The 14,106-nt window shown below is 39.2% G+C and overlaps 1 protein-coding gene across 2 annotated transcripts in view; it reads right to left on the reverse strand.

Annotated features, from left to right (window-relative positions):
* Positions 1 to 541: 541 nt before the first annotated feature.
* The window catches only part of LOC131106833 (WD repeat-containing protein 7), a 64,943-nt gene continuing 51,378 nt past the window's right edge, over positions 542 to 14,106 (reverse strand). For both annotated transcript variants that reach the window (XM_058056294.1, XM_058056288.1), the window contains 6 exons: positions 10,605 to 10,722; positions 10,087 to 10,236; positions 8,760 to 8,842; positions 8,266 to 8,365; positions 4,915 to 5,019; positions 542 to 3,450 (listed from right to left, as the gene is read on the reverse strand). In XM_058056294.1, coding sequence (XP_057912277.1) covers positions 3,247 to 3,450; positions 4,915 to 5,019; positions 8,266 to 8,365; positions 8,760 to 8,842; positions 10,087 to 10,236; positions 10,605 to 10,722 — 760 coding nt within the window. In that variant the 3' untranslated portion in view covers positions 542 to 3,246. The remainder of the gene's footprint in view (positions 3,451 to 4,914; positions 5,020 to 8,265; positions 8,366 to 8,759; positions 8,843 to 10,086; positions 10,237 to 10,604; positions 10,723 to 14,106) is intronic.

A 14,106-nucleotide genomic window follows, 5' to 3' on the forward strand; every position in this document is an offset into this window, starting at 1 on the left:
AAACCATCAATAGCGCTAAGATAGTATCGATTAAATAACCCCAGATCCTTTTGCTAATCTTTCTACCTCCAGCAAAAAAAAAAGTTAGAAAGCTGCAACTTTGGTAAATATCAATAACTGAAAAATACACGCACGTTTTTTTTCATATGAACCAAATCAAAACAAAGATAAGACATGTCTCTGTATGTGCTCCAGAAAAAAAAAAAACTATTTGGCCGAGTTTGGGAAACAAAGGAATAAAAGTTGGTGGGAGAGTTTTTGTGACAATTTGAAGCCTTCCTGCGACTTTAAACATAGCTCTAGCAGTAACGAGTTAAGGCTTAAGCCTTCTCAACAGCAAGAAGAGGAACACTGACCCTGCAGCCTTTTATCATTTAACACCCTTTACAGTCAAGAGCCAACATGGTGTCCACACCCACTTGTCTTGTTCACTGCATGCCTGCATGATGGAGCAGATACACTTGTGTACTAATCAATACAAACATGCCACATGTTGACACAAGGCTACACTCGTACTTTTGGTCAAAGGAGGATGACTACGCAGATTTATTTCCGTCTTTATTGGAATACAGTCAAAACAAACACATTACCACTACACATTGATTTGATACATCGTGGATTCAAACTGTGTACACCGAGAGGCTCACATGCATGCACTACACACAATACACAGACACGTAATACACAGCTTCATATATTTACAGCACATTACCACACAACGGTGTGGGAAATAATTATTTCATCACCTGCTAATTTTGTGAAATTTGCATGAACAGTTAATTTTAAAAACATTTTTAAGTTTGTTATTATTTATGATTTTTATTTTTATTATTATTTATTTATTATTTTTTAGTTTATTTTAACAGTGAGACTCAACTTTCTTGCACCACTATCAGTATTTGCTTTTTTTTTGCCTTTTTTTTTGAGGTGGCGCTCCAGAGCGATCTGTTTTTTCTTCCATTATAAACAGCGGTCTTTCTCACCAAGCTTTTTGCTTTCATGAGTACATCACTGTTTTGTAAGGGGATCAGAATGGTTGTTGCTGGCTGTGATTTCAAGTTTTTTGTTGGTTAAAATAAACATACCATAAAAATGATAGACTGTTCATTGTAAACTTACAAAATCAGCTGAGGATGAAATCATTTTTTCCCCTAATGGTCATTTCATTAAATACAATTACATAACACTAAACCCGTACCAGCATCTCAAGCCTTTTTTTTTATTTTATGTTTTGCCAAATGAGCTGAAGGTGAAAACTAAGTTGATAAAGTTGACTTAAAATGTGTCATCATCCTGAAGACGATGTACTGTAAAATGTTCCAACCCTTAAGGTTTCCACTACGCTATCTTCTAGTTTCTTTTTCTTGGATGACTGCTCTTCCTCACTTGTTACTTACTCCTCAGCTCTTCCTCTTTGCCTTCGTTTTCTCACCTTCTCTCCCCAAGGGGCAGACAAAAACAGATTTTCTCAAAATGGTGAGTGTGCGGCAGAAAAGCCAAGATTAAGATCTCAAAGCTCTGTGGACCTACACTGGTGAGGAGGAGGTTTCAAAAAACAGCCTGATGAGCTACTGGCTTTTTTTTTTTTTTTTTTTTTTTGCTACTAGATCGAGAAGAAACTTGTGAAAAGCTTTGACACGTGTGTTTACAGTGTAGCAGTGTTAGAAGCTTTCTGACGGAAAAGATGGGCGGAGGTCGGGAGAAAGGAAGAGTAACCGGTCAACAAAACAAGCAATAAGTGTCTAAAACAAACTCCATCACATCTCTTACACTCCCAAAAAGAGACTATAATTCAAAATGTACACAAACCCATCAATCTATAAATATATCTGTATACACATATGAATAAATGATGAATAAATGGATCTCTGCATAAAACTCTGCATAATCTGAGGCAAACCGGTCCAAACTAAAATTATGGTAATCTTAATGATGTGCAGTGATGTCAATGCATCCATAACACGTGTGTCATTACTTTATGGTAAGAAGGAAACATATTTAGCTTTTAAGTGTTTCTTTGACTCGATGTCCTATGAGAGAAGAGGATGTTTCTAGACCTGAATTTAATCTAATAATTACAACAGTCACTTTAATTGCAAATGTTGATCCAAAATCAGAGGAGAATGCCAATGTCCAGCTACAAGAAAGGCTTGGTGATCTGTGAGATTCATATCGATGATGATTTTTCACCATGGCACATAAGTAACCACCATGAAAAACAGAGATCCACTGTACTACAGTTTTGCTTCATAAACATGCATGATAAAGTAGCTCAATATTCAGGAATGCTAAATTATATCAACGCGGAAATGCAGCAATTAAAACGGGAAGTCACTATAAGAGAAAAGACGACACTGTGCAAGATCAACACAACACTACTTTGTACACCAGCTCTTGTATGTACAGTACTTCATGTACCCCCCAGACTGTGGGTAAAACTAAAACTGACCTTCAAAGTGTGTTGATTCTATGCATGTCAGTCAAATACTGTATGTTGGAAATGGTTGTGTGCGTGTGTGTGTCCTGTTTTGACAGGATTTGAATGAAAATTGTACCGCATTCCATGTTTCCTTACAGTGAATAGTTTATGTTGCTGATCAAGAGAAACCGGGCTTCAGACTTCAACTTTCAAGTTACGAGACGACTATTGTACCATTTTATCGAATAATGCAATTACTGCATGCGATGCCAAGGTTGCCGACACGGGTTAGTGCAGAACTAAATCTCATCTCCTATATTATAACAACGCGCAGTCATAGAAGTCGAGAAAAAAACACTTTATTCCAGCAATATTAAAAGAAAAATAAAATACTGTACTAAAATTCCACACAGTTAACCAAACCTATTGTGCCGTCAGAATAAAGGCTAGCATAAAATAAATAGCAATGAATGCTTGGACCTTTTATGGCTCAAACTTTGACTGATGAGTGAAACTAAAAATAATTAGGAATGCCTAGAAGTTATAAATAACTCAATTACATGATGCAAAATACAACGTAAACAAGCCTTGTGCTACAGCAAATAAATATATTACCGCTTGAGTTCTTTCATGATCACCGTGGGAGATAAAACACACGTAAACCTACTTAGGTTGGGTTCTTATTTTAAGGACTTCAGATGATTCTCATTAAAATGTTTTTTTTGTATAGGTCAGGTCCTTGTCGCTGCCTTTGACCTCACTAAAACTTCCCATTCTTTCTGACTGTGATCTGATCGATACAAGACCATAAAAGTATCTATCGGGTTTTATACCATGAAGCGGTGCTCCTTGCCATCGTGGGCCATCAGGATGACGTTCCGGTTGGAAGTCCAAATGAGACGCGCAAGCTTCAAGTGGTTCTGGGAGCCAGGAGACGCTGGTTGGACTGGGGGAACCTGGTAGGTCTTAATGCAGCGCAACTGGGGGGCCGAGTTCAACATTCCGATGCTGCCCAGCAGACTGGTGTTCATCTGAGGTAGGAAATTTCACAGGAGTTTCTGCTTTACAAAACGTCAGACTCCTGCTTTTCTCGGTGGAGTTGGGGGGGAAAACCTGTTTCCCGAGACAAGATTGTCCCTCTCTCAAATATTCATAGAATGAGTGTCATGTAACCATAGTAGCCACCTTTTTGGGACCTTTTTTCCAATAAAATCCTTAGCACTTGAGTTGCAAAGGCTGGAAAAAGGCTATTTCCATATTATTTGTTGAAGACAATGCACCTTTAATCCAAAAGTCTAGAATTCCTTTGTGTCAAATAAAAAACATGACAACGTCAAAATTGGTGATAGTGAAACCGTCTATGTATCTAAGTAGAGAAGCCCTCACTAAACAGACAAGGAGGTTTGCGCCATCATCATCGGCAGGGGTGTTTTTATTGGCCCTTGGCACATTTGGATAGAAACAAAGCAAAGAATAAAGTTTCATAGAATTAAATTGGGAAAAGGTTGTGATACTACATGAAAAAAGTAAAATATTAAATAAATAAAAGTATTTTATAGTAAATAAATAGTAAATATAGTAAATAAATAAAAGTAAATATTACGCAAATAAAGTCAGTGTTATGAAATAAAAATACAAGAAGAATTCAAATAAATAAATAAAAACAGCCAAAACAGAAAAGGACAGATGGTTAATATTGTTTCTTGCAATAGATATAGACTAGATATAGATATCTTTTTAGTACATCTACAGTTGTTAGCTTACATAATGTCAAAATATCCGAGTTTGAAGTTCTTTTGGAATAAAGGTGAAATATCTTCAACATGGGGGGTCCAGTTGCATGCTTTTGACAGGCATTCCAGAGTGTAATAAAAAGGAATTCAAACTTCAAGCAGCGTTGAATGAGTCCTCACACCCCCACTCTCAGCATTGCTTAGCAACATATGATGCCATGGCACAGCCCAAAAATTCTTTGTCATTTATAACGCACCATCGGTCTAGTATATCTGATTCTGATCATGGCCTGTAAGGACTGTTTTGGTGCGTCCTTTTATGATACACATTTCACAGAGGCTGTGAAACTGGTTGCAGGAGGTAATTCATGTGCAATGGAGGTGCCTGCCAGTCAGTTTCTAGTGGTCTCATTTAGCAAACCACCCTGTATTGTTGCGGCTTGGATTCTTACCAAACCAATTTCGGTTGTGAGAAAGACCATCTGCAGTCACACTATGACACTTTGACCGTCTATGGCCAAGCCTGAAACTATGTCGACATGCCATACCCACCACTTGCACAACTAAGCTTGTCAGTGTAACGTGTATAATTGCTACAAATTTAAAGTCTTTAATTTAAACTTAACACAAAAAGCACTCATGGTTAATTGTGAGTTAACTAGGAAAATAAATCACTATCATGTATTCCACTGATATATTTTGCTCATCATGATAAAATCATGATGTATGTAGAGGACGATACAGGAATGAGGAAATATTTACCTGCCAAAATGAAATGTGACTGTCAGCATTGGAGTACGTTGCTAGGTAACGGCCATCAGGGGCAAATGACACCGCTGTGATTGGACCCTTATGACCATGGATATTCTAGAGACAAACAGAGAGATCATCACTGTTAAGAATGATAGTAGGAACCTTTCATTCATTTATTTTCTACCGCTTATCCTCACAAGGGTTGCGGGAGTGCTGGAGCCTATCCCAGCTGTCTTCGGGCGATAGGACTGGTTGCCAGCCAATCACAGGGCACATATAGACAAACAACCATTCACACTCACATTCATACCTATGGACGATTTGGAGTCATCAATTAACCTAGCATGTTTTTGGAATGTGGGAGGAAACCGGAGTACCCGGAGAAAACCCACGCATGCACGGGGAGAACATGCAAACTCCACACAGAGATGGTCGAGAGTGGAATTGAACTCAGGTCTCCAAGCTGTGAGGCCTGTGTGCTAACCACTCGAACACCGTGCAGCCAAAGGTAGGAACCTAAGCCAGTCAATTTTTCAATAAGCTTAGAATTTGGTGCATTTGGTTATTGGGGCACTAAACTGCATCATGTGACACAGGGTTACTGCGGTTTTGAACACCTTTTTGGACTAGAACCTTGTATGGTTCAAGTGTTTTGCTACTTTTCTCTGACTTACAGGATCATCAAATTTCCAAATAATTCCAAATAATTTATGGGTTTGGATCTTAAACCCACACTTCAGTAAATCCTATTTTGTGATTATAAAGATGAGGTGAGGAACATATTTTGGTCCTTGTTGAAATTTCATCGAGGCAATGCAGAAGAAGTTGGACACTTTTCTTGACAGTAAGTGTTTGGACGGAGCGAGATAATTCCATCACGTGAGGAGCAGCTTCTGGTCCAACAGATGCTGCCATTCGAGTCCAGAACTCATGGGACGAAATAAAGCAATGTTGCACCGTGTGTAACCAAATAAAGTGTCCCACCAGATGAAGAGTATGTAACATAATAAACGCCCTCAACGAAATCTCCATCCTCCAACACCATCCCCGCCCTGCCTGTGACTGGGATTACAAACGCTCACCGCTAGATGAGATTAAGGCATGTCGCCTTAGGCGCCCAAGACCCTGGAATTACAGCCCGTGTGCGGCTATTAAAGAAGAAAAATATAATACGACAATTAAATGAAAATCTCATATTTTACTTGGTTCTCTGCCTCCTATTAGATTGCAGTTGTGTTGGCAGCTAGAAATAAGTCTGAATTAGATTTTTTGCCAGCGTTCCAAGCCAATTTTGCTCTTCAATCTCTCCATTTTTTTTTATGTTCCAGTGTTATTCTTGTATTGGTTGCTTAGCGGAGACAGCCAAAACGTTATTTCTCATAGCTGCACTGCCTTCAGAGTGTCATGAGAGTGTACTCAAACAATGTAATGTCAAAACAGCTGAATGCACATAAGAGCATTACAGTCAGTGAGTTAATGAACTGTGCTAATGAGCCTTCCCAACACCAGGAAACTGAAAGGGAAACATGACATTTTGCAAATCAGACCAACAATGTTGTGTATTTGGTAAGAACACAACAGCATGAAACGACTGATGACATGACAAACTAAGCATTACCGTTGGGATGTTTTCATATCATCACCATTCGCACACCATTATCGACAGATGGGTCAGTCCCAAAACCAAGGGTCAGGTCAGTCCCAAAATGGGTCAATAGTTATTGGGTCATCAATTGTGGGAGGGAAATGGTGAAAGCTTCTTTATTGATGATCAATCAGACAACTTCTATGACAGCATTCACTGGTAGATGCATCTTCTAATATGATTAATGAAATGGTATTGATTGTGGAACAACATTTTATTGGCCCCAACCATACAGTATATGCTGTCCATGTAACATGTGCCGTGAGAGATCATCAGGTATGTTGTGGAAAACTATCAAATTTCACGTATTTGGTCTGAAATGTACTACTTACTACAACAAAATGCATCTTGCATTCAAATGTATTCATTTATCTATGCAAGCATTTTATATTCACAGGCAGAATGTACATAATTGTACATAACCTGGTAAGCAGTAAAAACTTCTAATGTAAAAATATGAGTGTTGGCTCAATAAATTTGGGAAAACACTTGCCTAATAAATAATATCAGCCTATCAGAGAGCAGTGAAGCACACTGAAACCATTTACAGCACTTCGTACTTCAGTACACCTGATGCCTGGGGACATGGTGTGTGTGTGTGTGTGTGTGTGTGTCCAACCATAGCAAGCTTGCCACTGCATGGCCATCTGCCACAGCTTTGATCAGCCTCTGTGACCAGGCCTTTGTCAGCTACATGTATGTGTGCATTTTTGTGTCCAGCTGCTTCTTTAGCACAAAGAATCATCCTGATCTTTCTCCCTATCAACATCTGTTTCATGCAAAAACAGTAAATAAAAAAAAAGTTTGCCATGGTCTCCACTATTCCCTGAAAAACTGATTTTTAAGGTTTACAACATTGTTAATCAGATTAATCAAAGGTTGTAAATGAATTAATCATGATTAATCACCATTTGCAACCATATTCCTCCATTTCTGCACATTTTTATTTGGCTTCTTCTGTTTTCATATGATATTTTATATTCTTATCTAATAGAGCAGCTGTGGTCATTTTGTTGCATGTTTTGATACATATTATTTTGAAGCTTAGTTTGCACTGAACAGGAAGTTACTGTGCACTACAACTATTGTCAATATGAACTGGCCTATTTGTCATATAAATGACCCCTTTGGATCTTTGATTTTATGTCAACAAAAGCGGTGGACTATATGCGTATGTTGACGTTGAAGTAGGCACTGTGGACCGAAAATTTCAACAGAATATAAATTTAAGGGAACACAAAATAAATACTTATTGTTGAAATTAATAGGGCTGCACAGGGCTAGACCTCACAGCTACGAGACTAGGGTTCAATTCCATCCTCGGCCATCTCTGTGTGGAGTTTGCATGTTCTCCCCTTGCATGCGTGGGTTTTCTCTGGGTACTCCGGTTTCCTCCCACATTCCAAAAACATGCTAGGTTAATTGGCGACTCCAAATTGTCCATAGGTATGAATGTGAGTGTGAATGGTTGTTTGTCTACATATATGTGGCTTTTGATTGGCTGATGACCAGTCCAGGGTGTACCCCGCCTCTCGCCCAAAGACAGCTGGGATAGGCTCTAGCACCCTTGTGACGATAAGTGGTAGAAAATGAATGAATGAATGAATGAATGTTGAAAATAATGCACACGAGAGTGGCTTATGATGTGACCCATGACAAGAAGGGATGGGCACAGACACATCGCTGGCATTTTAAGTTTTTGTTATTAAATGTACCTGGCATTTTCCTGTACGAACATCATACAGGGCCACAGAACCCTGGCGAGCGCCGACAGCAATACGGTGACTGCGGTCACAGTAACCAACCATGTAGAACCTGAAAAAGTTGCCAATAACAAAACACTCAGACAGCAAGAATGAACATAGCCTAATTGAGCTGTTTTGGTGACAGGACAATTTGAACCACACTCAACAGTACATTGAATACATAAACTAATGAACAAACAGCAAATAACACCATAATGTTGTCCAGGCCCACATCCTTTTACCTATTTCAGAGTGCATTACCAACTATAAGCCACACCAAGTGTCGGTAGGATTGCAAGGTTTATAGCGTGTCTTTCGGTGTAAATATTCCATGTTACAAAGTGGACAACTGCGTATAACTGCATTCAGGTGCTCTCAATCTAGACCAACATTTACGGTGTTTTTCGCTTTTGTTTTCAAGTTGTAGTTGAAATGTGTAAATTCCAACACAGAAACCAACGTACTTGCAAATAGCAGGAAAACACTCTTGAAGGCCTTTCTTCTTCACCAGAGAGCCTTCAATACAGTACATGATGATATCCATCACCTGATGGCAAAAAAGGAAGAGGAGATAAGGATATGCCATTCGATGTACTTTCCTATACTATAAATTATATAATTATATATTATACCACATATCAGAGATGTTGAGAGCAAGCTCCAACTAGCACGGCTTTGTGCTGAGACACACTGTGCGGAATTCACAACTTAAAAGGAAAATTGCACTTTTTTATGTACATTGTGCCCATCATCCACAATGATTAGGGGATGCATGAACACACACTCTCTTTTCGGTGTGTTCTAAATATTGAAAAACTGCTAGCACAATGCTGCTAATAAAGCGCATAATGGGATTCACCTATTCTGCCTATAAAGCGCTCCATTAAAACAAATACATTTTTGCGTTTTTATACACATGCTGTTGCCATGTAGTAGCAGGTGCATTCATGATAAAATACTTACTCTATTGTGCCATATTCTAAGCATTACTGGAACTTCCTTCCATCAATAACAGCAATAGAGAAAGCGCTTACCATCACTAATCATGGCAGACCTCGTGTGAGCCACCACCAAGAACCACTTTTTACTTTTCCTTCCCCAAAGCAGAGAATAATGTTGCTGGATACCAGACAGATCCAACTAGAGTGAAACACTAAGGAATTCTTGTATTGTTATCATGAAGCACTGGTGCTAAATGTTTGATTGACAAAATAACAACGTCACAATGTCCGCTCTGATACTGACTGATGGCTGCATCTTTCAGGACAACAATTGTGCTCCCTGTTGAGCTGGTACATTCAGTATTGTCCTCCAGTAAAAATGCCAAGAGCAAACGAGCATTTAGCATTTGGAATGTCAAAGTCGACCAACTTTTATAACCTAGAATTAAGTTTTTCCAAACTCACAGGTGATGCAGCAGCAACCCCAGTGGCTAACATTACCACTTAAGCGTTGTGAGCAAGACACTGTGTCACTCTGCCAGAAAAGTAGTTCTTCGTGTTAGCTCCTACAATAAAAAGGTCACTATAGCTTGGTTAATAGTAGGTCAGATTATGTAAATGGAACATTGTTGCCGTTTGTTTGCATTTTTTTGCATTTTTTTCTAGGGCTTTATAGTCTAAAGTCCATATAATCTAAGTGAATCCCATTGCGTGCACTGTTAGCTGTTTATTACTTTATAACGCAAAGAAAAGGGAAAAGCGTGTGTTCATGTCTCACATACAGATCGTGGATGATGGCAAAATTGCAACAAAAAAAGATTTTTCCTTTAACACAAATGAATATGTTTACCTCGACAAGTAAGTCTACAACGTCTCCAGGCATCTTCTCTATCAGGATGTCAATCACTCTCAATATTTCAGTCTTGGCTCGGGCCAGAGTGGTAGTGTGAACATTCTGCTGTGACTGAGAATTAGCCTGGGCTGCATTGTAGCGATGCACCTGCAAAAATAATTTCAACAGATGAAATGTGAAACTCTGATGTTGTAATAATTATGAATAATAAAAGTACTGGTTGCCAAAGGCATGAAAGAACTGGACAAATATTAAATTAATCATCATGACTACCAGGTAATTAAAGACTGAACTCATAAGGACTTGGTGCAGGTGAAAGTCAACAACCATCAACAATAACAACATTTCATTTCATATAAATGTGAATGAATCGTCAGTAACAGACACAGAGAAGAGACACAGTTAACCCAGCTTCTTCCTACTTCTTTTCACACATGCTGAATTATGTAACCCTGTAATGTTAAAAAAAAACAAAAAACTAAACCATAGCTGATCATTCCATAATTAGGACTCACCTCTCTTGCAATAGTGGTAATGAAGGCAGGGGGTCGGGCTGTTGCAATAAGAGAGAGGGCATGTCGGGCTGAGCGAGCTGAATCTGCTGGTGGGTTGAGCGGTAAACCCATGGTGATACTACAGATGGAAAAACAGGAACAGAAATTAAATTAAAATTTGGAATTATGCTGTTTTTAAATGAGAACTTTGCAGGATTTTGTTGAAAACTAATTACCTGAAAACCAGGAAAAGAATATAAATTAAAGTGGGATGGTGGCGTTTTCAGGGTTTGGCCAAAAAAATTGTTCCAATAGTGTATTTGTATATTGGATTTTTTTTGTCAGATCAGATTGTTGATGTGATAAGATGTGTTGCCACGTTAATCTAATCTGCCTGGGGCCTTCAGAAGTGCACTATTGCACTATAATTCACTATTGGCAATGAGGCTGTTGTTTTTTGGTCAATCAGATTCCCCTGTCAGGGCCAGCAAGCTGGGCCACAGTGTCATCAGTGTCTTGACATAATCACTTTCACCACCCACCACTGATTGTGTCCATAGTCTTATTTCAGCTTCTGTCACTTTAGTTTATCTCCCTGTTGGTGTAAACATTGCCCCCCTCCCTCTGGCTTCGTCTTCTTCTTTTGTAAATGTAATGTTGTTAGACAATCCTAAAAAAAAGCTCGCTCTGATGATAGCTCGATCAGAAAATGCCAATTAAAATGTGACTGATGGTGCAGTGCCTCTCATAGTAAGGTCCTCTGGTGACATGCAGCAGCATTGCATGTGTGGAATCTAACAGTAAGCAGGAGAAAGAGGGAGAGTGAGGCAGAGAGACTTACAAATATATGAAGTGAAGAGATTAGTGGGAAGCTTATAATGTCAAGGTTGAGTCAATGGGAGCCATTCACCAGACAACAGCATAATGGACTCCCACAATGCAACAGGAATTAGACGCATGCATACACCCTAACAGCTGGCCCCACACTTCTCTGAGTGTGTGTGTATGTGTGTGTGAAGGAGTGAGGCAAAGGCCGAGGCCACCTTGTTAACAAATGAGTCGGGAGGAGAGAAAAAGAGGAGGGAGTGACGGGTGGCCAGACGGCCGAGCTGCACGATTCATCTCCTCTGATTACAGATCGTAGCCACCGATCTTATAATTAACACAGGTAATATATTAACAATAAATCAGCAATGCTGAAATGTTTAATTTCATTTATAGTGGTGGCTGTAATTGGAAACAGTCACCGTGTTGATATAAGGCAGCGGTGCAGGGAGCTAATTGTACTGAGAAGCAATGAGGTTAATGACCAACATTAAGTACATGTAATGAAATTATGTGGATTATCATTAAAGTCATTTAAGATCACTCACTCAATCACACTGCTGCTCTCTCTCTCTCTCTCTCTCTCACACACACACAGACGAGTTATCATTGTCATCACTCTCTATAATTAAAAAAACGGACGGTTGATTTTATAGTTCTGTTTCATGACAATTATTTTTGGATTCATTTAAAGCTCTGTCAATGTTATATTTAATATGATGAATGTCAGAACACACATCACTATGATTACCCTACTTGACATGATATCAGTATTTAGTAGTATTTCCAGCTCCTTCAGTATGTTCCGATCCGCTCCAGTTTTTAGCTGATATTCATGTCTGGAGTTAAATCCGATTAATCAATGAGAACCGTATTCAATAAAAAAACTAACCATTTACTAGACCTCAGAGTGACAACCAGCCTGCTTTCGCAGCCACTATTACACTGACATTATCCAGTCAATAATGAGGCCCACACACACACACACACTGTTATTGATTGTTATGTGTGACGCAGCAGCTAATAACATCAGTCACAATGTGTGTGAGTCATTGATGGCAGAAATCAACACCAACACTGACTTGACAGGTTAAGTGTCTGACTTACTGACTGGTAAACTCAATGAGTTCCTTGTGCTTTCCTGTTAAGATTCCCTGACATCCTGAAGGGGGCGGTGCTAAAAGGTGCATCTTCACACTGAGGATTATTTAGGCTATCTGCCTACAGGAGGATGATACGGGATGGTGTGCTATTGGAGACAATAATAGGAACGGTACATACAAAATCAACAAACATCAAGTTTGCCATAGTGTCCTTTTGCGGTTACTTGCTATTAATGGAAACTGAAAGATAATCCTTACACAATGTCAGTTGTGTCAACAATAAATTCTAAAGAAGAGAGTACTGATACTGGCCTCAGTATCTATACATATCTCAATATTTCACCCTTCTGAAGCCATTTTAGTCTCTTTGTTGATGTTGAGGGGCTTTCATTTTAAGTCGATGTGTTCGGAAGTGTTACAGGTGTTACTAAAATGGCATGATCTTCTTTTGAAACATTTGTTAAGGGATGAACTCAGTAGGTACATGGGTAATCTGCAGGCCAGTGAACCTGTATTGAAAATGTATAAAATGTGTGCAAGTCTTCCACACCGGGGGCTTTTTCCATTCTGTGCCTATTGAAAAAGGATTAGCACACACACACACACATGCGGGCAGGCACGCACAGGGAGCTCTGTAAGGAGTGTATTGACGACTAGTGTGCAGCGGAGACAAAAGAGACTCACTGCGGTTGAGCTGCACAGAAGTACAAGCTTTCAGGCAGTTGTACATTCAACTCCTCACATGCTGCCTTTTTCTCTTCTTAAAGTACAGGAATAGTGAGAGTAATTAAAGAAAGTGCTGTACATATGCCGTTGTAAGAGACTACTCTGAAGCCGCATTATCTTGCAAAATATAAAAAAAATAAAACACCGAATGCCTTTTTTTAACTAAATTATGTATAACAGTAATGCTGTGCAGCAGAGTGCAGTGAGTGTGCGATGGCTGTTGGAGAATGATTCTGCTCAACAAGTATTTGATGAGACACAAAAAGAAAGTGGAGAAGAGGGTTTTTGATAAAAATTTTCCGACTGGACGGGTATCCCATGGTATCATCTAGAAATAGTACCGATATAATGATATACATACAGCCTATTCTAAAAGCATCATCACAGGAATCCTATATATTGTTCTTTTTTGCTTCATGTCTCTCACTTTGAATTTAATGGTGTTTATTTCCCCCCCACGCAGGCAGCAGACATATCCATACTCTAACAAGAGTAGCGCATCTCGGGTTTCATTCTTAACATGATCAGTTCAAGCAGACGGGAGATTTCTGCAGGGATGATGACACACTCACTCATTGTGTATGTAATGCACAAACACAAGATGAGGATTGTGGAGTACAACTTCACATCCATAAAACAGGGCTTGACTTTTACCATAACCTGACAGTACAGTATGGTTGACCTAATCTCTTCAGGCAACATGCTTCCATATAACACTGCGTGATAGGTTGTGTAAACATTGTTTCTATCACACTGACAGGTGAATGCCGACTTCAGCACAATTCTCCACCATAAAAGTGCGTAGGAAGTGGTCATTTAACTAAGACACATGAACACAGACAAAGGATGACGTGTCAGTGCAATACAGA

Source organism: Doryrhamphus excisus, chromosome 2 (genome assembly GCF_030265055.1).
Source record: "Doryrhamphus excisus isolate RoL2022-K1 chromosome 2, RoL_Dexc_1.0, whole genome shotgun sequence".
NCBI classification, from domain to species: domain Eukaryota; kingdom Metazoa; phylum Chordata; class Actinopteri; order Syngnathiformes; family Syngnathidae; genus Doryrhamphus; species Doryrhamphus excisus.